The 26,779-nt window shown below is 46.0% G+C and overlaps 1 protein-coding gene across 1 annotated transcript in view; it reads right to left on the bottom strand.

Moving 5' to 3' along the window:
- Window positions 1-1,117: 1,117 nt before the first annotated feature.
- ARAP1 (ArfGAP with RhoGAP domain, ankyrin repeat and PH domain 1) overlaps window positions 1,118-26,779 on the bottom strand; it is a 73,922-nt gene continuing 48,260 nt past the window's right edge. The window contains exons 14-35 of the mRNA XM_053456611.1: window positions 25,959-26,133; window positions 19,449-19,583; window positions 18,530-18,665; window positions 18,107-18,209; window positions 17,674-17,866; window positions 17,451-17,493; window positions 17,032-17,195; window positions 16,503-16,712; window positions 16,110-16,215; window positions 15,146-15,293; window positions 14,163-14,243; window positions 13,728-13,796; window positions 12,839-12,956; window positions 12,229-12,345; window positions 11,233-11,393; window positions 10,848-10,889; window positions 9,113-9,198; window positions 6,445-6,495; window positions 4,652-4,715; window positions 3,810-3,962; window positions 2,151-2,190; window positions 1,118-1,155 (exon numbers count right to left, since the gene is read on the bottom strand). Coding sequence (XP_053312586.1) covers window positions 2,173-2,190; window positions 3,810-3,962; window positions 4,652-4,715; window positions 6,445-6,495; window positions 9,113-9,198; window positions 10,848-10,889; window positions 11,233-11,393; window positions 12,229-12,345; window positions 12,839-12,956; window positions 13,728-13,796; window positions 14,163-14,243; window positions 15,146-15,293; window positions 16,110-16,215; window positions 16,503-16,712; window positions 17,032-17,195; window positions 17,451-17,493; window positions 17,674-17,866; window positions 18,107-18,209; window positions 18,530-18,665; window positions 19,449-19,583; window positions 25,959-26,133 — 2,373 coding nt within the window. The 3' untranslated portion in view covers window positions 1,118-1,155; window positions 2,151-2,172. The remainder of the gene's footprint in view (window positions 1,156-2,150; window positions 2,191-3,809; window positions 3,963-4,651; window positions 4,716-6,444; window positions 6,496-9,112; window positions 9,199-10,847; window positions 10,890-11,232; window positions 11,394-12,228; window positions 12,346-12,838; window positions 12,957-13,727; window positions 13,797-14,162; window positions 14,244-15,145; window positions 15,294-16,109; window positions 16,216-16,502; window positions 16,713-17,031; window positions 17,196-17,450; window positions 17,494-17,673; window positions 17,867-18,106; window positions 18,210-18,529; window positions 18,666-19,448; window positions 19,584-25,958; window positions 26,134-26,779) is intronic.

Below are 26,779 nucleotides of genomic sequence, written 5' to 3'. Positions count from 1 at the left end.
AAAACCAGGACTGGTGGAATCTGGGCTCATCATCGGATCGCGTGGGTACCTGTGAGACTGATCCTCTGAGCCTGGTTTATGAAGCCTGGGGGGCATCGTGAAGCCCCCTCGTAAGTTCCGCCAGGGCACTCACGTTTTTATGGTTGTGCGGGGGGGCACTTTCACCGCACATGACGTTGATGATAAGAGCAAAAATGAACTTGGACCCTTGAAACTTTGCACCTTTTATTTTCTTCCCTCACTTAAATATACCCGAGCCTATGGCTGGTGGTGGAGGCATCTGTTCTCATAATAACGGCCATGGGCTGGGGGGTCAGATGACGTATTTTTCTTAAATGGGTTGATTTGACATGGTTTATGGACTGAAAGTGGAACTTGGTTGGGGAAGGGGGCAAGTTTTTCTTTTGGCTGCAATCCTTCCATGAAGATTTCAGGGGGTCCCCTCTTCAGGGTGGGTTCCAGAAGATCTGACCCTCACTTGACTTCAGTCTTGGAGGTAAGGAAGGGGCTGGATACCCCCCCCATGGGTGCAGTCCTAGTAGAAGATTGGGCACCTGCTTTCTACTGTGGCCCCAGCACCTGGAGCGCTGTCACCTTTCTTCACATTGGGCAGTGGAAAGGGTTAAGCCGGGCTTCAAGAAAGAAAAGTATCCGCGATTCTAGAAACGCATCCGATGCACGAGAAATGGATTAACATGAGTGCCAGGGATCCCTGAAATCATTTAACGATCACCCACGTTCACGAGGATGGGGGGCCGACGGTTCTCGATCATCATCCAGACGCGACTCTTCTAATTTTTTTTGGTTAGTGGATAAAATCAAAAAGAAAATCTGCAACTGAAACGAAGAAAACCGAGTTCACAGCCGGAAGGAGCTCATCGTCCGGCAGAAAACGTTACGTCTCATCCTCCAACGTCGTCACACAATCACAAAGACCTCGTCAAGGTTCTAGGACCACCAAGGGTCCGCGTTTTATAGTCCAGCTATTTACAAAAAGCGTCTACAGCGCAGAAACCGTATTATTCACATGGAGGCTCGGCCGGCATCTCATCCGCGCGGTCAGCTCCGCCGATATACGACAGGTCCGCGGATCTCGGAGTCACCAGTAATACAGAGTCCAATAGTGTCCGCCTGGGTATAAATCTCTACGGGGACCTGTCCGACTGTGCAAGGCTAGCCCTGTAACAAAGATTCGCAAGATTATAATCAAACAGTTTGGGGTCACTTAGAAATCTTAGAAAACTTTTGTCCATTAAAATAACATGAAATGGATCAGAAATCCAGCGCAGACGGGGTTAATGTTGTAAATGACTATTGTAGCTGGAATTGGCTGATATTTAATGGAATCTCTTCATAGACGTACAGAGGCCCTTTATCACTCCCATCACTCCTGTGTTCCAATGGCCCTTTATCACTCCCATCACTCCTGTGTTCCAATGGCCCTTTATCACTCCCATCACTCCTGTGCTCCAATGGCCCTTTATCACTCCCATCACTCCTGTGTTCCAGTGGCCCTTTATCACTCCCATCACTCCTGTGTTCCAATGGCCCTTTATCACTCCCATCACTCCTGTGTTCCAATGGCCCTTTATCACTCCCATCACTCCTGTGTTCCAGTGGCCCTTTATCACTCCCATCACTCCTGTGTTCCAATGGCCCTTTATCACTCCCATCACTCCTGTGTTTCAATGGCCCTTTATCACTCCCATCACTCCTGTGTTCCAATGGCCCTTTATCACTCCCATCACTCCCGTGTTCCAATGGCCCTTTATCACTCCCATCACTCCTGTGTTCTAATGTCACGTTGTGTTCACCGATTCAAATTTACGTTTAAAAGGCTAATTGAAGGTTATTAAACTCTTTTGCAAATTATATGAAAACAGCGAAGTGACCCCAAACTTTTGAACGTCCGAGGGGGTTTATGTTTTTTTCTGGGTACGGTACGGGGCGATAAGCCTCTCCAGAACAAGAGGTCACAACGTAAAAGTAGAGGGTTGGAGGCTTTGGCATAATGTTAAAGATACACTTTACCGAGAAGGTGGTAGATGAATGGAGTAGCCTCCTAGCAAAGGTGGTAGAGGCTAATACAGTGAGGGAATTTAAAGATGCATGGGATAGGTATATGGCTCCTGAAATTTGACTTGATTTACCTTGACTTTGTTTCCACGAGTCTCATACGTTTCCTAGAAGCTGTAAAAGAAATATAATAATAAAAGGTTTTATTACATGTAACGTACGCTTGATTTTTAACAGGAAAAATATATATATTTTTTTTATTTTCCATCGCTGTTGCAGCCCCCGGTTCTGCCCCATTCCTGCCTGGGGGAGACGCTTACACCACAAGCTCACATGGGCTCAAGCGCAGAATCAAAATGTTTTTAGATAAAATATAATTTTTTTTTTATTTTTTAATAAATCTGTATCAGATTACAAAATAATTAAGAAATATCCGCTTCATAAAACAAATAAGCAAAGCCTTCCAACGCCGGTAGGACGTCACAAACTGGAATTAAAGGTGCCGTTCCACTTTAATTTGCACTCTGTAGTATATCAAGAAAATACATTTAATTTAATGCTTTTCACCGTAGGTTGAATCACAAAAAAAATGATTTTTTTTTCCGTTTTAATGGCAAAAATCAGTGCCCGCTTTTATATCACATGACAACGAATTGCTCCCAGCAAATAACCTTCCATAATTAAAGAATCATTTCTGTAACGTCGCATTTAGTTACAACAACAAAAAAATAGCAGGTGGAACGGGACCTTTAAATCCGTTCTCTCTTCTCCTAACGACGCTGTGCAGCGTGCAGAGATGCGGCTGCTTGGAAGTATTAATCTGCGGACTGAACTCGTTAAACGCTTCGCATTAACGAACTTCAGTCCCAGCGGGATACGGTAGCTGGAGGCGAATTTTTGATTGAGTTTTGTGAGATACATCGTTCTTCTGATCAGTCGGATGACAGCGCTTTCAATGAGCAGAAGAAAGCTCCGGGTTAAACGTATCAGGCGGTCAAAAGAGACCGCCGATCAAACCGATAACAATACGACTGGAGGAGAATAATCTGCGTTCGTTAAAGAGCCCCCCTTCTGCCGATCCACCGGACCCCAAGGGAATCTATTTGGAGCGATTGGGATAATAAAACCCCCGCTGAGAGAATTCATGGCACCCTGGTACAGAATTGAAAGGAGCACCTCATTATTATTTATTGTTTTATATAGCGCCATCATATTCCGTAGCGCTGTACACAGGACATAACGCGTAGTATGTAACATAACAATTTGACTTATAGGTAAGGAGAGCCCGGCTCAAAAGAGCTTACAATCTCATGTCTATTCTGACTGCTCATCATCTTATGTACTTGTAATGTATATGATAGCTGCCACCTTTACATTAACCTTTTCTCTACCTTGCAAATTCTGCAGACCCCCCCCCCATGCATTAACCTCTTTCCCCGACATGGACTCCCCCCCAAGCATTAACCTCTTTCCCCAATATAATGATATTAGACCCGACCATACACATATTCCTTGAAGTGGAGCAGCCTCCCAGTAGAAGTGGTAGAGGGTAAACATGTAAAACATGCATGGGATAGACATACGGCTCCTGAATCTAAGACGAGACCAACGACTGATTAAGGTTTGAGTCTTTACAGCAGGAGAAACGGACTATAAAAGCAACAGCCCTGAAAATATCCTCATGTAATGTACAAATATATACCATGAATCTTTCACCCATACAATTTAACTAAATGATTACAATTTCTAACGAAAATCGATCTGTGAGTATTTGGCCATAACTCGTTACTTACCGCGAGGGGGTCTTTGTTAAAGGCTGCTACGCTTTTCCGTATGTCGTTCTCGCTTCCTCGTATGGGGATGAGGGACAGATTCCCAAACGTGTTGTCCAGCTGCGACTGCCGTGTCCTTATTCTTGAGGTCTGCTCAGGCCACAGACTGCCGTACTGATTAAGATCAAGGAGAAGAGTTTGTTAGTGTCGGATATTTAGGATGGAAGTGCTTACTGTAACATCGATGTATCCCTGGGGGCATCGAGGTCGAGAGGAACGGTGGGAAGAGTCTAGTCCCAAAAATTCCTGCAGTGTATCAGTTCTTAAGATATGTTAGAAAATTAAGCTTTGGTCCGGGGCTCCTCCCACTGGCTGCCATTACTTAAAGCAGGAAGTGTACTAAAGTACACTTCCTGCCGCTGACAGGAACCAGGGAGAGGAGAATGAGAAATGCCAATATCTGGGGAATGCATGCACGGATTTACACGCAGTAAAACGCGGGGCTGGAGCGGATCTTTAGAGACAATAGCATTGGTAATCAGAACTGTGATGGGGGCTTCGGTGACAACGCCTGAGATGGAACTATTAGTGAGCATACCAAGGAACATATAATAAGTGAGGACATACAGGAACGGGGAACACATTGGGGACTGGGTGAGAATATCTCGGAACGGAGTATTAGTGAGTATGAATATTTAGACCCGCATTTTGGTGCTTTGGGGAGGACCTATGATGCAGTTTATTCCCCGCAAAGCTATGTTTTATGTAGCTGTGATGTCAGAGACATTTTGTATGATATCACTGGTGGAAATGATATTTTGAAAACGGAAATTGGTCCAAAAATGATATTTTTTTTTATATACCTGTACAAAGGTTAATGCTGCAAACCACTCTCTCAGCTCCACCTCCGACTTGCAGCATGCGTACCTGAAACAACAAACGGAAGAAAAGAAATGAAAGCGAATCCCTCCGAGGGCCGAGCAGTCTGCCGTCAGGCTCTACGGAGCCGCAAGGTATTCCTGGACACGTATGGGAGATATCGAAGCCGCTAGACCGTCGCTGAGGCCTCATCCCGTGGGGGCAACGGAGGAGAAATTAACCAGACCGGCGTCAGACAGGAGGGAGCAGCCATGCGGCCGATGAAGCCGCGTTTACCCGGGAAACATCGGGATAATTAACGTACATTATCCCAATCGCAGCGTATTGATCCGCATCATACAGACAGAAAAAAGAGAGACCCTATGATTATGTAGAAGGTGCCGGGGCTCTCTTAGGGCGGCTTATGGACGGAAGCGGCAAAGATTTGTTACAGAAGGCTACCGAAGGTGCCGTCCCGGGTCAGACCTTGGGCAACGAGCCTCAGCTTCAGCAATAAAGATATGAAAAACTAATTGGCAGCTGATGGGTTAAACAGAACACTAAAGATAAAGCTACGTAACACAAGTATCTGCCGTCTCTCGCGGGGCCGTATCTGTTCTGAACAATCCTTTCCTTGGCCCCTTGGGATCCCCATTAAGCCACCAAGCATCGAGATCCATCTAGACTCAAAGACTAATGGCCAACGCCGCAAGCACTTTTACCGAAAGCCACTTCGCTTTTTCCCCACAGGTCATTTGTTTTTAACCCTCTGAGAACGAGCTTGTTTATCAATGCTTTGGGTACTAGCCTGCATACCTCTCTAAAGAAGTAATATACAGTAACAGCCCCAGCAACGGAATTACCGGCTCAGAAACAGAAATATCTTCGAAATATTACATTCCAATTCCAAGAACCTCTTTCTTTGCCCGCTGACAGCCGCCGATTGAAGTTACAAAGTCTCCATTCTGTATTTTTCTTTGAGACATTTTTTTTTAGTGATCCAGGCGCCCCGCAGAGTTTGAGAACCCCCCCCCCCGTGTTGATTCCACAAGGTAACCTGGTTTGGCTTTCCAGAGGTCATTTGTAAGAGGAACTCCAGGTCTATAAACACCAGATGCATCAGAAGGTCTAAGGACCTCCAGGCAGGACATCACAGTGGGGTTAAAAAGTCATACGTGATATCTACGTAATAAAGCGTCAGTAAAGCTCTGAGCCCTTTATTAAAAAGGAGAAGCCATATCTCGGAAACTGAAGGCTTACTGGCTGAAACAGAATGACGAGCTGTCCTCCCGATTCCCTGGGGCAAGAACAATCAGCCTTTTGCCTTTAGGAAGGGGCAAAAACAGGGCTCCAGCTCTCCCCCACGCCTGTGATCCCTGCGGGTCCAGCAGGGACCATGAGGGTGAGGAAAAGCAGCAGCCAACGGCCCTGCGGGGCCCAGGAAGGGAGCCCCACTTGCCCTGACTCTAACATTGACCGTATGAAAGAATAAGAAAGCCGTAAAGCCTCCAGGCTCAAGTTATATCACTAAACAGCTCCAGTGTGTCTCGAGAGTAGGGGGGCGGGGCATACTAAGGCAAGATGGCTGCCTGCGTGCAGCCATTAAACATCAATTATCTACTGACAAGAAGTAACATTTAATTGTATTATTGATATACAAATCACTGCAATTTAAATAAATGCTTGATATTAATACAGCCAACCATCTAAAAAAAACCAAACATTTATAATAAAGCATAAAATTTGAGCAAAAAACTTTTAATTACTTTTCAAAAGGTCAAAAGCAAGGTTTTCTTACCACTGTGACCTCTCTTGTTTTTCATTCTTGTAAATTACGGTAAATCCCAGGCTGAAACGGAAAATAAATGGTATTTTGACTCAAAAACTAATATAATTTTGTAAAAAGATTGTTCTTTATTGGAAGTTATTCAAATTACCCTTTTTTTAACCTGCAACATATTTCTTGCAGCATTTTCATAAAACAGAGCAGATTATTTTCAGTACGTTGAAAGCGGACATGGAACTCACGGAACTATGGACATGGGTCATCTAAAAACAATTTTGCATCAAGGAACGGTACAAAAATGCCATCTTTTAGGCAATTAGGTGATAAATTAGCCCTTTCATTCCATGTCTGATTGCGCTCAGAAATATATATTTCCAAGAATGCACCAAATATTCAAATTCACATAGTAAAAAAACAACAAATCCACTGGAAAAAGTATCAACCCCATTGTACTGCGCTGTGGAATATGAGGGTGCTATATAAACAACAATAACACGGGCAAGCTTGTAAGACGGCCAATACACGCAGCTTAATAGCGGGCAGGAGAAATCTTAGTACCGGCCCCCACGTGCAATGGAGTAAAAACATAGAATTTGCCCCATTTGGCCCCATCTAGTCGCCCGTTTCTCCTTAATCAATCGTTGGTCTCGTCTTAGATTCAGGAGCCGTATTCCTATCCCATGCATGTTTAAATCCCCCTTGCTGCATTACCCTCTACCACCCCTGCTGGGAGCCTGTTCCACTTATCTACCACCCTTTCAGTAAACAGAAGAATAGAAGGAGAAACCCTAACACATTTATGGGCTACAATATCTCCATTCCGCGTTCTAAGATCAGAATTCAGCCGGCGATACAGATGGCTCCGGCCCCTTCACACGGGGACACCCCACTCACGCGCTCCGTCCTTTCTTTAGGGCGCGCTCAGGGACCATTGCCGCGTCTGCCGGTTCCAAATAACATTTACTTTGTCTGGAGGAAGAGCGAATTCCGCTTCCACGGGGACTTCCTGTCTTTTATAAAACAGGTTTTATGCTCCACGACATTTTCTGCCATCTGATCTCTGTAGCTGTAACCCCCCCTCCATGACTCCTACCGAAGCTAAGAGGGGCGAAGGCGGGCGTCCCGACGTCGGGATAGGGAAGGGGCTTGGCCGGCACCGAGTTAGGGGAAGGGGGGGGGGAATAGAATGAGAGGAATCAGGCGTGGAGCGGGATCAGCGACTGGTGCAGGACTCAGGGTTTGCATTTGTCTGTATTAAGCCATTTTAAAAACATGGGGTTTTTTTTACACCATTTCAATTAACGTAAAATTCACCTAGAGGTACATTCTCACAGTCGCTTGAAGGGTTAAACGATACACAAACGTATACACTCAATATTTAGTCAATTATTTGGTTTCACTATAAATATGTATATATATATATATATATATATTATTTTTTTTTATCAAATACATTACTTTCCAAACTAAAAAAAAAAAAGTTGTATTTTTAGAGATTAGGTAAAGATTAGAAAGATCTGTGAAGCACTTGGTTACCATGGAAGCAGAGAACAAACGGAAAGAACCAACTTTTCTCTCTTTTTTTTCTTTGTTTTTATAATAAAATGTTCCGGTCCATTAAATACAATTATTTGTGTAATTTACTCCCCGGGGGGGCAGTCATTATACAGAGCCCGACCAATGCACTTGTCAGAAGTGAAAGGGTTAACCCGCCAATGCCTGGACACCCAGCTAACATGCTTCTGCCCTTTGGGATGTTGTCTTAGCAACGAGGAGCATGTAAGTGTTTCCATGACAAAGTGCTGAGATCTGCCATGACTCCCCCCGCGTGCCCACCCCAGCTGGCACTGCATGCCGATACCACAGCGGGGAATAAACACCATTCTTACACAGACCCCCATTAACCCTTTACATCCCAGAAACATTCAAAACTTTACCGGGGAGGGCACAAACATATGAAGAAGCCAGAAAGCGACCCGGAGAAGCAGTGCTTCACCTGGAGACTCCGGGCAGAATCCAGAGAGTTGGCACGTATGATAACGACATTATAGGGCGCGTATGATAACGACATTATAGGGCGCATATGATAACGACATTATAGGGCGCATATGATAACGACATTATAGGGCGCATATGATAACGACATTATAGGGCGCGTATGATAATGAAATTATAGGGCGCCTCTCGGGTTTTTTTTAAGGACTGCAGGTCCTCGGGCAATTTCTTCATCCTGTGCAGACGTGCTTTAACCCCTTAAACACAATTCTGACAATTGGCTGGGTTTTTGGCGGTGATTCGCCCCGAGCCGCCGGGGGTTAATACGGACATTTCCTATGAGCTACTGGCTCCAAAAGCGTATTGTTTTGCACGCTTTATTCCGGGTTAATCTAGAAGGTGCGGGGCTGTCCACACGAAACAATCCACAATGTATCAGAAACATAAAGAGAATGGAGCTCTGAAAGATCTATACTGCCCCCTACTGGGGATCGGGTTCCATTTCCATTATCTGCTCCCAAACAGAACGCAGACACCGGTAAGGGTGGGTTTACATACCAGCCCCTAGGCTTTGTAGAGTGGTTTTAAGTATATGGGGGGTATATGACTCGTTCTAAATGCCATTGGCCCTTTGCCTCTTGTCCCCTAAACATTCAACTTAAACGCAATACCCGGCAGTCCTTACCTTTCATTTTGGGTACGGATCTTCTTTTTCACCCCCAGGTAAACGGTTAGGTTTTTCACTTCCCATTCCTTCTCCGCCTTGTGGCTCTGCGATAAGGAGAGGCGGTTACATTTCACTATTTTTATTATTATTTTTTATTATTTTTCTTTTAGAATCATTCCTGTATTTCGAGAGAAAACCCGTTGATTTCTTCTGGTTCCGGATTAATTCCATGCACTAAAATCCTATCCGTCGCGCATGTATGAACCCGCACACCAGGCACGGAAACGTTCTGCGACAATTAGACGACCTGTGCTGAAAAAGGGACCGTATCCTCTCTAAAGGGCATGGAAAATTGTCTAGATTTTTTTCTAGAATGGTTCAACAAATTTTTGAATGTTTAAAAATATTAAAAAAAATTTTTTTAGATACATTTGATTTTTGTATTTTTTTGGGAGGGTATTTAGAATAAATAAACCTGCAAGGAATGAGAAATTTAAGTATAAATTTATTATTATCCAAAAATCTCCAAAACTGGCCAACCATTTTAAAAAACATTTTTTTTCAAATGGAAAGGCTTATTTTAGTGTTTAATCCATATTATTTTTCTTCAGAATACTAATCAGCCACAGCCCTCAACAAAAACAGTCATTAAGTAACTTAGAAATGCACTTTTTTTAATGCCTTATTCCAATATTTTTGAAAACTTAGAAACATAAAACTTTGCTGCGATTTGAGCGTCTAACCCCATTAGAAGATGAGAAAAGCAGCCTCTTTCTTGGGAAAATCTATACAACGCCTTTCATATTAATGCAATCAGAAAAAAAAAAACTCCTGTCCTCCAACGGCCCTTTATCACTCCCATCACTCCTGTGTTCCGATGGCCCTTTATCACTCCCATCACTCCTGTCCTCCAACGGCCCTTTATCACTCCCATCACTCCTGTGTTCCAATGACCCTTTATCACTCCCATCACTCCTGTGTTCCGATGGCCCTTTATCACTCCCATCACTCCTGTCCTCCAACGGCCCTTTATCACTCCCATCACTCCTGTCCTCCAACGGCCCTTTATCACTCCCATCACTCCTGTGTTCCAATGACCCTTTATCACTCCCATCACTCCTGTGTTACAATGGCACGTTGTGTTCGCTGATCCGAGTTTAAAAGGATAATTGATGGTTGGAAAACCCTTTTGTAATGATGTTACAGCCAGAAATGTCTTTGTTTTCCATGAAAACCGCTCAGTGACCCCAAACTTTTGAGGCAGTGTAAGTAATGTGGGTCAAATAAGAGGCAGATCCAAAGGGAGCAGAGATTGTTTCCAGTGGGTTAGAGGACCTGATGGTTCCCATCACACGGTCAGTTATCAGCCGGAGTTTATTCACTAAAAGGGAGAGACGACAGGAGAGTTGTAGTTTCAGCTCTGTGGCTTCACTATACATTATGAAGGGCCAACCCAAGTGAGCTTCTGCTCCAGGAAGAGCTTGGCTGGCCCTGGATAATGTATAGTTAGATCAGCGAGCTTTCTCCATAGTTTCTTCTTAAGTATACATTATACAGGGCCGGATCGCCCATCTTTGCTGAAGAAACCTGAACGCGTAGGATCTTCATAACGAATAACAAAGTGAGGGACTCTCCATTTAGTGAATAAACCCCCAGATAAGTGCAGAATCACTTCAATAGGTGAAAAGAGCGAGAGGGGAGTCCGCCACCAGCACCCAGTGAGAACGAAGAGCGCCCCCTCCAAGCCTCTCACCTCACTCGCACTGTCCGAGGACGCGTTCTGCAGCTTCGGACTCTGCTTAATAAAGGTTAACGGTTACAAGAAGACACGGAAAGGCCAGCACGGAGCGTAACCTGCTGCGGGGGGCACATACGGGGGTCTGCGGCTTAAAATGACACCTTAATCAATTCATTTGGAGGGGCCCTGCCAAACCCTGCATTCTACACTCCAATACGCTAATGCATATATTCCTGTTTCTATCTGTATACAACGTAACTCCCTGTTCTCAGAACCTGCAGGATTATTCCACCCCAGTAAGTTATCTCCCAGCTATTGCTAAGCTGCTGAATGCTGTGGATTGGTTCAGGCTCCTTGGTGGGGGGGTTATCATAAAGTAAATAGACGTGCTGCTTGTCACCTCTGGACGTACCCTGACGTCTTTGTACATGCGCAAGGTGGTGTTGTTGAGCATGAAGTAGCATGAAGAGTATGAAGTAGGGCTCGTGAAACGTCCTCCCAAGAAGCTTTTGTCCTCCCGGAACTTCATGGTGCCGTGTTTGGAGTCCCCCACCCGGCTATCTGCAAAAAAAAAAATAAAACATGAAAAGGAGCTGTTAGACCCCAAATCTCCCAACACAGCAACTCTGGGGTAAAACGATGCATTTCAGTGAATTTGGCCCAGAACATAAGGTTAGGTAAAAGAACCAGGACTTGCTGTGCTTGTTAGAATACAACTCCTATTACGCTCGGCCAGTTTCTTAGTTGCCATTTGTTATCCAACATCAGCTAAAGGCGACAAACCCAGACCCAGCTTCTCCACGATGTTTATCACGCCCCGCGCCCCGTATCTCGCACCTTTCTACGGAGAACGTGCCTGCTCCGTGATGATGTCATTAAAGCTAAACGCGTCGGTGCGACGGGCTGCCAATCACACTGTACAACTAATTCAGCTTTCAGGGTCACTCTCCTATTTGACATGTAGAGTACGGCAGACCAAGGGTTAATCTCTGTATTCATCCCCTGATTTCGGGCTGATTTGGGTGATGGGGTAGACTGGGAAGGTCAGCTCAATCCATAAGGATCTAGTCTGGGGGGGCAACGCAAAGTTCTCTCTTCTCATGCTCATGACGGGGCTGCGCATGCGGCGGGTGATGACATCATAGTACAGATGAAGGGGAAGAGAGATCAGGGGGCAAACGAAGCAGGGGTTCGCCACATAATGGCGAACATTATGGAATTGAGGACTGACCTTCCCAAGCCCTGTAGCTACCCCATAGCTCCTACCCTCTCGTTATTCGGGGGACAGTCCCGTGGTATGGATGACACCGCTGTGGCATTAATACTGTGACTTGGCCTTTCCCAGGACACCAGCGGCAGCATGCAGCCCGGCAGGCGTTATTAACCCCCTACTCACTGATGTAGTGTAGCATGGCTTCCATGTGCAAATTCTTCTTCACCACCATATGACTTCTGCTGGTCGTCTGCGAATGAAAGATGTGCAGGACGTTCTCGGAGAAATGCAGCGGCCGCTCTGCGGGGAGGAAAAAGGGAAAAGGCTTCAACTGTAGGCCGCGATAGAGGTTTCAGATATAGTTTGATCTGTACATCGTACAGAACATGTCATGTATGGATCAAATATGAGGCCTTTTAGACGCAGCCCCTCTAATGCGCCTGGACCATAGCTGGGAACTCTCCGGTTTTTGGCTGGGAAACTCCGGGCCGCCGCCGGGGGAAACTCCGGGTTGCCGCCGGGGGAAACTCCGGGCCGCCGCCGGGGGAAACTCCGGGTCGCCACCGGGGGAAACTCCGGGTTCCGCGACTCCCTGCCCACTTCATCTACAACAATGGCTTCTTCCCCACCACATAACTCGATCAATATTCAGTTCGTGGACAATTGCAAATATTTCATCGGGGTGATTTTTGTGAAGAATAACGCACATCGCTTTATATCACGGACGTATGTTATCTGAGATTCTCGTTTCCACGGTCCCCGCTATCGACTCCTACGTTACCCCGACGCTTACCGAGCTCCTCGCTTTCATCCACCTCGAAGCAGCTCCAGTACTCGTCGTCCTTCGAGCGGATGTTGCGTCTCTCCAGCAGCGTCTCCGTCAGCTCCTGCGCGGTCATAGTGACCGGAATCTGAGCGCAAAAAATACAAATAAATATTACTCGAGAATTCGGCCCCCGGTCACCCTCAGGGGCCGACCGTCTCACGCACCTTCACTGCAAAGAGAACTCCTTTACTACTAACAGATTATAAACACGCTTCACAAATATTCTCCTCTTCTAGTTATTGCCTCGTAATATAATGCTTTCGGACAGCTTCATATCAGCCGTTTGCGTGAACGCTCGCTCAGTTATCTGACCCCAATCTACTAGACAACCCCCCGACTCCTTATCATACTGCCTGTGGGGAACAATAGAATGACTCGGTCTCAATCACACAGCAGGACCTTCTGAGTAATAAAAGTCTATGGAGGAACGGACTTCATTAGTATCGCCATAAAGCATCAGCTCAGTGTGGTGTTTGAGCCGGGAAACTCAACCAAAATATCACATGACTGACGGCGGCTCCAGGTCTGCAGATAAAGGGATTTTATTGGAACAAAATGAGATAAAACCAGGTTTTTGTCAAATCCGGCAGACATTACGGTCTTCTCTAGCACAAGGTCTGACCCCTGGAGCGGAGGGCACTGGCGCTAAGCTGTGTTCACTTCACTGATTGGCAGAATCCCTCCGTGCAAGGGGGGCATCACAAACATTTAAATGGACCCCTCAGCCATTATATGCATTACACGGCATATTATCCAAATTAAGAAATACCCCTTTCTACATAAAACTAATGTGTTACGTCAGGACACGACGATGGATCCCCCTCAGCACGTCGTGGCGTAGCGAGCATCTCCTTACATGTACGATCTGTTCCGTCTCCGGCTTCTTTTCTCCCAGATAAACCGTGCAGATGAAATCGCTTCCCGGCTGGGGAAATATGGAATTTGCAAAAAAGGCGATTAACGTTAAACACATTTTCATGGAATCCGTATAAAAAAAAAACAAAAAAATAAAAATTGCCACAGACAGGGATTCTCATAAATTCTGGGTTGTTTTCATGCGATTAAACCATCCGAGGAAAGAATATAATGACGGATCTGCTCAGGCTTATGGGGTTAACATGCTGGGGAGCGCTATTAATGTGTTTTTGAGGACGGCAAACAGGCGACAGCTCTTGGACGTCTCAGCTTTGCTTTCAGCATTAATTGATTAATTAAGTTCAGTAATCGATTAAAGTGATTATCGGCTCTCGGATGCGCGAGCTGGACAGCCACGGCCTGGCTCCCGTCTTACCCTGTGCTTCTGGTTCTTGTTGCGTAATCCTATTATGGTTGAAATGATCTCCAGCTCCTTCTTCAGCTCCTGATTATCCACCTACAGACGGGGAAGACGCATAAGACTCAGCGCTCGCCATGGAGATAAATACAATTACACGCAAACATTCTGCTCCGCTGGGAGTGATGAAGGGCCATTGGAACACAGGAGTGATGGGAGTGATAAAGGGCCACTGGAACACAGGAGTGATGGGAGTGAAAAAGGACCATTGTATCACAGGAGTGATGGGAGTGATAAAGGGCCATTGGAACACAGGAGTGATGGGAGTGATAAAGGGCCATTGGAACACAGGAGTGATGGGAGTGATAAAGGGCCTCTGGAACACAGGAGTGATGGGAGTGATAAAGGGCCATTGGGAAACAGGAGTGATGGGAGTGATAAAGGGCCTCTGGAACACAGGAGTGATGGGAGTGATAAAGGGCCATTGGAACACAGGAGTGATGGGAGTGATAAAGGGCCATTGGAACACAGGAGTGATGGGAGTGATAAAGGGCCATTGGACCACAGGAGTGATGGGAGTGATAAAGGGCCATTGGGAAACAGGAGTGATGGGAGTGATAAAGGGCCTCTGGAACACAGGAGTGATGGGAGTGATAAAGGGCCATTGGAACACAGGAGTGATGGGAGTGATAAAGGGCCTCTGGAACACAGGAGTGATGGGAGTGATAAAGGGCCATTGGAGCACAGGAGTGATGGGAGTGATAAAGGGCCATTGGAGCACAGGAGTGATGGGAGTGATAAAGGGCCTCTGTATGCTTATGAAGAGATTCCATTAAAAATCAGCCGTTTTCAGCTACAATAGTCATTTACAAGATTAACCCTGTCTGCGCTGGATTTCTGATCAATTTCATGTTATTTTAATGGTTTGTTTTTCTTAAAAAACAAGGGAGTTCTAAGTGACCCCAAACCTTTGAGCGGCGGGGTAGTTCCTGGTCACTTACATTAAATATCGGCAAATAGAAAGTGATGAGGTCCTCCACCACCCGACCCGGCTTGTAATTCTGTCCGACGGTCTGGAATAGCGTGGGGCCGAACACGATTGCCAGATTGTGAACGTTCATCTGGTTGACGTTTGAGAAGTGCTGGATGCTGAGCGGATACAGTAATCGGGGACATTGCGCTGTTAGAAAGGGGATCTAATGGAGCTTCAAACCCAGCCGTAAAAACAGATCGACAGTAAATATGTCATTGCATTACATCGTCCTTAATGCCGGGTAACAGCACAGGACTTAAAGATAGGCAGACAATGCAGCAGAGCAGCAGGTAATGCGAGCAGAATGCTTGGTTGTATAGCGAGAGGTATTAGCAGTAGAGAGAGGGAAGAGATCATGCCGTTGTACGGAGGACTGCTGAGACCTCACTTGGAGTATTGTGTACAGTACTGGAGACCGGATCTCCAGAAGGATATAGAAATGTTGGAGAAAGTGCAGAGAAGGGCTACTAAAATGGTTTATGAATTACAGGATAAACCTTACCAGGACAGGTTAAAGGATCTTAACCTATATAGCCTGGAAAAAAGACGGGACAGGGGGGATATGATAGAAACATTTAAATACTTAAAGGGAATCAACAAAGTAAAGGAAGAAAGTTTATTTAAAAGGAGAAAAAGAAGATGATGGACGGCATTTTAACTTCCCCGGCTCAATCACCACGCTCAGCTGATGCTTTATGGCTATGCTAATGAAGTCCACTCCTCCATAGACTTTCATTAGTCAGAGAGTCTGGCAGTGTGATTAAGACGGAGACATTCTATAGCTCCCCACAGGCAGTATGATAGTAGATCGGGGATCAGATAACAGAGCGAGGACTCATACATATGGCTGATATGCAGCAGTCTCGTTCTGTTTTGGTGGGAGTTCCTGGCTCTCTAGGATGTAGGATTGGGGGTCCGCAGCCATTTCTTACCAGTGTAAGTGATCAATTAGTGCTTTTAACGTGACTCTATTAACAGGCGGAAGGTTCTCCAGAAGCTTCTGATATTGGCCGATTCTCATCGACGCGTCCTCAATGTCTGCGAAAAATCAGTACAATCACCAAATATCCACATTTTCCCTTATTGTTAATCTGCTTTATTTGCACTCGATCATATATAATTTTGCACATTGTACTATTAAAGCCCCGCTGCCAATCACGGCCAGCGATGACTACGTTATATATATGAAACTAACACATCCACACAACTTCAAAGACCCTAACTCAAGAAAACGTGAAAAACAAGTGTTTTTTCCCCATTTCATTTTACTCGGTTGCGCCGTTAAAGCTTACTTTCCAGGCCTAGCGCGAGGCTCTGCTACCCACCTGTCACGTTCAGCCAGTCGATGCAATGTTCGGCAAATATCCCCTCGCCGATGTCCCTAAAGAACCTCTTAAGAGCGTCGGAAACGTTGTCCACGGGGTGCTCGTCTTCTTTGAGGACCACGCTGCGAGCGTCTTTCTTTAACGCTTCCAGCAGGGTCGTGGTCTTAGAGTTCTGGCCGCTCTTCCGGTAGATTCCTTCCGAACCAACCCCTGCAAAGAAAGCCATAGACATGTTCCAGTGTGTGCAAGGCAGAGGCGTTAAGTAGACATGGCACGGTAAGAATGGGTGCCCCTTTAAAAAAAAAGGCGCTCTAAGCAGTCTCTTCCTACCACATCTTCGGGTATCGGTCCTTAAGGACCCCAAGGTAGGGCAAAGGAGCCCGCCAACTTCTCCATCACTCCCTGGCGCATGGTGGTGAAGCCTCGCCATTAAACCGCCATATTTAAGCCTTTGCATGTGGCCCATATCTTCTAAACAATGTAATATGTGAAGATGAGCCGCCCCTTCGAACCGCGCAGGATTTCCTACCGAATTGTGAAATGTGGAGGATGCATTTTTGTACGATGAAAGGGACGTCGGAATCCGTCAGCTGCTGCTCTGATAACGTATCTCCGGAGGTGCTGCTGGCCGTCTGAATGGCATTCACCCAAGCCGAAAAATCCAGCTTCCGCTCCCCCAAGATGAACGTTATCCTGAGAAACCAGAGGAAGAGCTTACAACGCCTGCGCAGAAACCATACATCTCCTGCCGCCCTCGGCCCCCGATTTATCTACCGCGACAACTCGACTGACGGAGCCCAGGTTCCCCCCGAATCCGCCCCCTAGGAGCTTATTAACTAAACCGGGAGCTGAAACGTGTCGGCTCCGAGTCACTCGCCGCTCCCGGGGTAACAGGTGAGGAACGAACACTGCGTTTAATCCCAATCGGGGAGAACGGCGTCTTCTTACCTCCCTTTCTGCACCAGGACCAGGATCTCCTTATCTTTATTGGCTGCGGATAAAACAAACGTTATTTTACAAACTATACAAAAGAGCCAAAACCTGCTGGTTTTCTAGAAAAAATATTCATCCAAATCGAATTAACCGCTAATGGCACGTTAAGTCAGGGGTCCGGGACGTCCGTCAGGGCGCCCCCCGCACAGGACATTGAGTTATCGTTACCGGGACGTACAGAGCTCAGACAGTTTCTTCAGGTTGATCACTTCCACGGCGTCGTCTTCTAAGTAAGTGTAGAGATTCGTCTTGCAGAGAGAAAACCACCCGGGCCGGGTCCTCTCCAGACTGCGTCCCCCCTTATACTGCAGCTTCCCGATGCGGTCAAAGTCGTAACTCAGGAGCTCCTCAGCCTTCAGCGGAAGGAAACACTGGGGGGGGGGAAAGTATGTAAAATGTACAGATCTGGCCCGGTACAGATGATCCCAAACCTCTCTGTAGTCTCCACATATTAACGCTTTTCATGAATGAATTAAAGTTTCCTATAGGGGGTTAAATGAAGAGGCTGTAGTGCTGGGGTCAGAGGGCACCCGGGGTCAGAGGGCACCCGGGGTCAGAGGGCACCCGGGGTCAGAGGGCACCCGGGGTCATGGAGAGGTCGAGACCTTTACCTTGGTTATGGATTTCACCCATTCTCTGCACTCCTCGGGGGTATCTGCCGCAAACAGGTACAGCCGCTCCGACTTGGTGTAAATCTCGAACGTGCTCTCATACCTGCCAGCGGGAAGAAACTGACGTGAAGTAGACACCCAGGAACACAGTCAAACCGCTTGCCACATGGGAAAACTACCTGCCCGGGCCGGTAAGGGGGCCGCCCGCCCTCACGTTACCAAGATACGCAGGACGAGAGGAGTGAGAAACCCCAAGGCCTGCCCCACCACCAGCTTCATACTCAATGGGAAGGGGGCAACATCCAGCGAGGGCTAGCAAGAGATGGAACCGGAAGTCCCAGGGGAAGAATAACGCTCCCCGGACCGAGGGGTGCAATTCCTGGCCCCGTCCCAGCGAGACTAGAAATAAAACGCGGTTCTCACCCGTGGGTGTCCGGCGGGACGGCAGCCACACATACGATCTCCTCCGCTTTGATCTCGCCGTTCGGGGTCGAGCTGTGGTTGTTCTCGTAGTAGCTGAGGATATTGTCATTCAGAACACACCAGCGGCGGCTGAACTCTGCGAACACACGTGTAATAATTACGTCACTAAGACACATCGTACAAGGCATTCAATAACCCCCCAACACCCAGTTCACCCACAAGTAACACCGACGCTGGGTGTATTTATGGGGGTCAGTGCCGGTTCCAAGGGAGAACTTCCCTATCCCCAAACATCCACTTAATACACAAGGGGATGCCAAAGACCCCGGCCGCAGAGGCTGCTGTCTCTTCTCCGACCGGCCGCCAATATAAACTCACCTGGGATGAGTAAAAAGTGAATCTACCAAGTGCCCATCAATGCGGTCTAAATAGAATGTGTGTATAACGTATACACATATATACACATACATACACACGTATAAAACATTCAATGTATTGTGTTTGCCCACGAACATTCTGTTGAGTGTTCCACCAGCTTGGCACCCGTTTGTCTGTATAGTGTTACATATCATGTCTTCATCCCCTGAACATTCAATGCTTCCCGTTTTCATTAATAAACACATCGGCTATGCTATACATATATATGTAAGGCATACACTCCGTCAAATATATGGCTGTCCATCAGGTAATCATGAGAAAACGTGCGCATCTAAATAATTATGCAACTTGTCCTGCCAGAATTAGGGAACCTAAACTTGGGGTCCCAGTTGCCATCAGCTGCTTCTCGCTAGCCCAGCTCCAGAAGCCACCCTGTGCCACGTTTTGATGCAGACACGGGGCTCAAAATAAGAAAATGAACCACTGCCATTACGGGATATAAGAAACAGTATTTTAGGGTTTTTAAAGATATTTTCCTTACCCTCCTTGGCTTTCCTCTCGGTTACGAGCTTGGTCATGGACGAGGTCTTGTAAAGGTAGCCATTATGAGTGATCGATTGGTGCGTCACGTAATAATTCTTCTCCATGTTACCCCCCAGATCCAAACGGGGAATTTCTGTAATGTAAGAGGTAAATAATATTCAAACAATAACTTCAGCAATATAAAAAAAAAACACTTATTATTTGTGATTCCCAGGGCTAAAAACACGCTAAATTTCAATCACATGATAAATTATTCCAATAGTTATAACTATAGGTCTAGATACCTGCCTAACAAATTCCACGCCGGCAATGCCTCCACGTGACGTTCTAAACAGGATTATTCTCACTTATATAAGGTTTCTATTATATAATTTTAAAAACAGCATTAAAAAATCATCAAATGCAATTTTCGAAAAGATTTAAAAAGGTAGCCTGCTGGATAACCTCATTTAGTAGGTTGACAAAAGTATGTAGATGGAAAAATGTTTTTAATTTACTTCCCTAGTAAAGGGAATTCATTTATTGTTTTTAAACCCCCTATTTTCTTTTTTTATTTATTTATTAAAAACCCTATTTTCTTTACATGGGAACAAAAACGGTTATTGCCAAAGCTGCAGTACCTAAACCTACCACGAGGTGGTGCCCTGTGCGCATCGAGCTTGTCCCAGGCTGGACAATGATTACATTGTAGCTGCAGTCACAAGACCTGATGAAGGACCCTCCTCTCTGTGTGTTTGGGGGGGCAGCCTATGGAAAGCTACATTACTGGCCTAAAATCCACAGCACATTCAGTAGCGCGGTACAAAATCCTACTGTGTCGAGGAACCCCGTCATACGCACTTATACCGTCTTGGATCTAAAAGGCTCCAAGATGGAACAAGCGAAATCAGTGAATTCATAATTCAGAGAAAATAATCAGTTTTACTCAAAATAATAAGCCAGCGACGTCATTTCTGACAGATTTGGGGCCTCTCTCCCCAAAGACGTCTACCTGAGACAAATCAATAGATTGTAAGCTCATAAGATCAGGGTCTTCTTCTTCTGGTCCAGTACCGCCTTAACGTGTGTTAACGTTTTTGCCGTTTTAATTGTCTACAGTAACAGCGCTACGGAATCTGCTGCCGCTATGTAAATATAGTGTAACGGCCTGAGATGATTGGTTTTATGCTGCGGCTGTTATAGAGTAAATAGATCGCTACGGCATATATCTTATAATTTGCATGGAAGGGTTAAAAAAGTAATTTCATGGCAGGTCCTGCTACTGCCGCTGCTGTTCCACTTGGAAGCATTGAGCAAATAAACCTTAGAACCATGGAATTTTGATCTCTGCGGTAGAATCCAAGACGAGACCAGATTCTGATTACTGCAGGAAAAAAAAGCAGACTAGACGGGGGCCAAATGGGGCCGATCTGCCAGCAAGTTCTGTGTTTGATCCCATTAACACAACACAGAAACTTTTAATTAGTGTCTCTGGACCTTCTAATCCTGAAATCGTGTGTTTTCTTTCCTCTCGAGGGATCGCTTGGATCCATCTTTTTGATTTGTTTGCTGGTGAAGGACCTCGGCTCCCTTCTGCTCCACCGGAGGACAGCGTAGCGGCTGCTCTACCGGGCAACAGCCTCCCAAAGTGTTACATTATTAAAGAATTACTTCCGCTTTGGGCATTCGGCGGTACTAAGGGGTCGAGTTTCTAAAGCCAGATTATATTATAATAATTATATGTATAATAAGTGAGAAAGGTAGAACACTTCTGCAAACAGAATCTAACACCAGCTCCCGCAGGCTAGGAATCCCATCATTAAATCCATTTTAAGTTTGTCTGTAAGAATCTTTGGGGGGGGGGTCACCGTGTGTGTGTGTGTGTGTGTATATATATTTATACACACACATCTACACACACACAAAAAGTTTGGGGTCACTTCGCTGTTTTCATGGAAAACAAGGAGATTTCTGGCTGCAACATAATTACAGAAGGGTTTTCTAACCCTCAATTATCCTTTTAAACTTAAACTTACATCAGCGAACACAACGTGCCATTGGAACACAGGAGTGATGGGAGTGATAAAGGGCCATTGGAACACAGGAGTGATGGGAGTGATAAAGGGCCATTGGAACACAGGAGTGATGGGAGTGATAAAGGGCCATTGGAACGCGGGAGTGATGGGAGTGATAAAGGGCCATTGGAACACAGGAGTGATGGGAGTGATAAAGGGCCATTGGAACACAGGAGTGATGGGAGTGATAAAGGGCCATTGGAAGACAGGAGTGATGGGAGTGATAAAGGGCCATTGGAACGCAGGAGTGATGGGAGTGATAAAGGGCCATTGGAACGCAGGAGTGATGGGAGTGATAAAGGGCCATTGGAACACAGGAGTGATGGGAGTGATAAAGGGCCATTGGAACGCAGGAGTGATGGGAGTGATAAAGGGCCATTGGAACGCAGGAGTGATGGGAGTGATAAAGGGCCATTGGAACACAGGAGTGATGGGAGTGATAAAGGGCCATTGGAACACAGGAGTGATGAGAGTGATAAAGGCCCATGGAACACAGGAGTGATGGGAGTGATAAAGGGCCGTTGGAACGCGGGAGTGATGGGAATGATAAAGGGCCGTTGGAACACAGGAGTGATGAGAGTGATAAAGGGCCTCTTTACGCCATTTCCAACATTAACCCTGTCTGCACTGGATTTCTGATCCATTTCATATTATTTTAATGGGCAAAATGTGCTTTTCATTCAAAAACAAAAGATATTTTAGAAAAATGACAGTTAATATAAATAATACAGAATTTAAACATCTGGAATTTCTATTTCAAGAGGAACTTTCAGGGACACAGAATGATGTATCTGATCAGTTCATGATCTCACCGTTCGGTAAATAAATGTAACTGTAGTAGAGATAAAATTCTACAACACATTATTGAAACGATCAAAAATAGATAGTTCTCTTATACAAAGAAGCTAATAGCAGATAAACTACGTGGATTCTATGATTTAACAGCCTTATGAAATTAAACAATTGTGATTTATCTCACCAAAATCTGGGAAAGATCTTTTCAGCTGAATGATGGCTGAAATCGTCCACGTTACTGCATTTACCAGAAATCAGCTATTTTTTCTTGTATATTTTTTTTTCCAGGAAGTTGCTCTTAGGATTTCGTCCAGCGGTTTAACCCTCTGTGTGCCAGGAAGCTGTGCAATACACTCCTTACACACAGCATGACTCCTCGGCCCCCAGACAGTTAACGCGGATCTGGACTTTGTGTTTATTGAGAATGATTCATTCACCGTGAGCAGCTTCACCGATCCACTCAGCTTCTCTCTTCTCCCGGAATGAATCATTGTTCTCGCGCAGCACAAAGGCCAAGCGCTCGGAACCTCACTTCCCCTTACTAAACCGACTACAATTCCCAAATCCCCAGCAGGCACTCCCAGTCTGCATCCAAATGTTCTAATTGTAAGCTTAAAAGGCACTGCAGCCATCACATGGACTTTAATGCATACGACAGCCGAGACAACTGGGGTGTCCCCCCTTGCAAATGCAGAATACCCCATATTCTTTTGCCCTTCTACCCACACTAGCTGCCTGGCACATGTAATATTGCCACTGGGGGTATATTACCATATACATCGCTGGGTGGGGTGATACTACTGTATACAGCGCTGGGGAGGGTGATATTACTGTATACACCGCTGGTTGGTATTAGGGTATACAGCGCTGGTTGGTATTAGTGTATACAGCGCTGGTTGGTATTAGTGTATACAGCGCTGGTCGGTATTAGTGTATACAGCGCTGGTTGGTATTAGTGTATACAGCGCTGGTTGGTATTAGTGTATACAGCGCTGGTCGGTATTAGTGTATACACCGCTGGTTGGTATTAGGGTATACACCGCTGGTTGGTATTAGCGTATACAGCGCTGGTTGGTATTAGCGTATACAGCGCTGGTTGGTATTAGTGTATACAGCGCTGGTTGGTATTAGTGTATACAGCGCTGGTTGGTATTAGGGTATACAGCGCTGGTTGGTATTAGGGTATACAGCGCTGGATGGTATTAGTGTATACAGCGCTGGTTGGTATTAGTGTATACAGCGCTGGTTGGTATTAGTGTATACAGCGCTGGATGGTATTAGTGTATACAGCGCTGGATGGTATTAGTGTATACAGCGCTGGTTGGTATTAGTGTATACAGCGCTGGTTGGTATTAGTGTATACAGCGCTGGTTAGTATTAGGGTATACAGCGCTGGTTGGTATCAGGGTATACAGCGCTGGTTGGTATTAGTGTACACAGCGCTGGTCGGTATTAGTGTATACAGCGCTGGTTGGTATCAGGGTATACAGCGCTGGTTGGTATTAGTGTATACAGCGCTGGTTGGTATTAGTGTATACAGCGTTGGTTGGTATTAGGTTGTACAGCGCTGGTTGGTATTAGGGTATACAGCGCTGGTCGGTATTAGTGTATACAGCGCTGGTTGGTATTAGGGTATACAGCGCTGGTTGGTATTAGGGTATACAGCGCTGGTCGGTATTAGTGTATACAGCGCTGGTTGGTATTAGCGTATACAGCGCTGGTTGGTATTAGTGTATACAGCGCTGGATGGTATTAGGGTATACAGCGCTGGATGGTATTAGTGTATACAGCGCTGGTTGGTATTAGTGTATACAGCGCTGGATGGTATTAGGGTATACAGCGCTGGATGGTATTAGGGTATACAGCGCTGGTTAGTATTAGGGTATAAAGCGCTGGTCGGTATTAGTGTATACAGCGCTGGTCGGTATTAGTGTATACAGCGCTGGATGGTATTAGGGTATACAGCGCTGGTTGGTATTAGTGTACACAGCGCTGGTCGGTATTAGTGTATACAGCGCTGGTCGGTATTAGTGTATACAGCGCTGGTTGGTATTAGGGTATACAGCGCTGGTTGGTATTAGGGTATACAGCGCTGGTCGGTATTAGCGTATACAGCGCTGGTTGGTATTAGCGTATACAGCGCTGGTCGGTATTAGTGTATACAGCGCTGGTCGGTATTAGCGTATACAGCGCTGGTCGGTATTAGTGTATACAGCGCTGGTTGGTATTAGCGTATACAGCGCTGGTCGGTATTAGTGTATACAGCGCTGGTCGGTATTAGTGTATACAGCGCTGGTCGGTATTAGTGTATACAGCGCTGGTTGGTATTAGCGTATACAGCGCTGGTCGGTATTAGTGTATACAGCGCTGGTCGGTATTAGTGTATACAGCGCTGGTCGGTATTAGTGTATACAGCGCTGGGGGTTATGCAGGAGAAATGAGCCAGGAGTGCGGTTCCTGAATAAACCTTAATGTAGAGTCGATCTGCTAAAGGTTTATTTGCTTGGTTTTGTTATTCTTTTTTTCTGAAAGTTCTGACCTTTAATATGCCTTTTGTGTTTCTATGCCAACCTATCAGTGCCTTGTTTCAGGTCACATGACGGTTGAGCGTTCCCTAAATAAAACATGAACTTTACGTGATGAAATAACTCTTTGTAGGAAGGGCTTGGCATTAAATTAGTATAAGTATTACACATGTGGTTCCAAACGCGGCCTTTAGTTGTAAAAAGTGTAATAAATAAGAAAAGAGGGGGTTCTTTAGTCGAAGGGGAACGTCCGGCTCCCAGTACGCTGTTAAGTTACCGCTCCCCGAGCTGATCGTAATGGGAGTTACAGAACACATCGGATTCTGGTGTAAAGTCTGAAAAAGTGGCTTTATCCCCATAGCAACCAAAGAAATCATGCTGCTTCCTGACCACTGAAAAGGGTGCATCTCCCGCTACCACAACTCCCATGATCCTCAGCCGATGTACCAGCCAGGGTGGGAGCTACAAAAGTGTCGTCGGCTACAATGAATTTATAACCAGCCCCACCGGATGATCTGTCATGTTGTTAAATCCAAGCCCGGCGGGGGTATAATGAGCCCCCACGCAGTGCCGTGTATTAAAGAAAACACAGGTGGGTGTATACAGAGAAAAAAAATCTACATATTTGGGGAAAACACTAATAATTCGGACAAAACAAATCTGCCGGGGGGGGTGAAAATACATATTTCTTTCTGTACATCCAGCTGTATTTATACCCAGCAGGTTATTTTAATTGGCAGCATTTTATCACCATAGTGCCCAACTGTCCCGTCATAAGGAACATTCCGTTGGCTGCTATGGCGATAGAGCTTTTCCTTTTCTGCACTTTTATTTTAAGCGGCAGATGCGTCAGTGAAGCGACTGGCGTCCGTTGGGCAGTCCCCCCCCAATCAAGTTTTTAGGTTAACCCTTAACACACAAGGTATGTTTACTAGGGGCATAAGGGCGATAACATCCCATGCTTTCGGACCCCCCCCGACTCTCGGACCCCCCCCCGACTCTCGGACTGCCCCCTGACTCTCGGATCGCCCCCTGACTCTCGGACCGCCCCCTGACTCTTGGACCGCCCCCTGACCCTCGGACCGCCCCCTGACCCTCAGACCGCCCCCTGACTCTCGGACGCTGGGCATTTACCTGAGGTCTTGTTTTGCTGAAGAAATTCCACCTGCAGCCTCTGCCCGGCCTGCTCAGCCAGATCGATGGGGTGCGGGTACAGGAGGTCCTCGGACGAGCAGCTTACATCCGCCCCGCAGAAAATCAGCGCCTGCGTTTCCGTTAAATCACTGGTGGTGACCGCAGCGCAGAGAGCCTGGAGGGAAGCCACGGGAAAACGGTCACGCCACGTCACGCAGAGACTTACACGTTAATAACACGTTAATAACACATTAATAACACATCCAGCTGTAACCTCAGACAATGATGCGATGAAACGTACGTCTGGGGTTACCGGCTCCTCCGTACAGATTAAATCTGCCTCTCATTCTAGGTCTGAACTACCCCCCTGGGGCAAAATCACACGGATACGGGGATGGAGATTTCCCCTCTAATGGAGTTAAACTTGTTTTGTAACAGCCTACAGCGCTGCAACTTATCACCAGCTTCTAGGGCTGCAACAACTAATCGATAAAATCGATAATAATCGATAATGAAATTCGGTGGCAACGAATTTCATTATCGATTAGTTGAATCGATTATTATCGATTATAAAATGAGGGTTTTTTCAGAGCAAACGCTCTGAAAAATCCCCCTCATTATATAATAGTTTAGTCTGACTCACCGTCTCACAGCAGCAGCTCCTACTTACTCCCCCTCCCTGTAATCACTGTGACAACTGGCCCCGCCCCTTCCTTCTCCAGGCCAGAACCACATGGCTGTGACACTCATCTAACTGTAAGTATATGTGTATATATATATATATATATAATGTGTATGTGTGTGTATATATATATATATAT

Source organism: Spea bombifrons, chromosome 2 (assembly GCF_027358695.1).
Source record: "Spea bombifrons isolate aSpeBom1 chromosome 2, aSpeBom1.2.pri, whole genome shotgun sequence".
Taxonomy (NCBI): Eukaryota; Metazoa; Chordata; class Amphibia; order Anura; family Pelobatidae; genus Spea; species Spea bombifrons.
The sequence above is the reverse complement of the archived record's forward strand: the minus strand, read 5'-3'. Positions and strand labels throughout refer to the sequence as shown.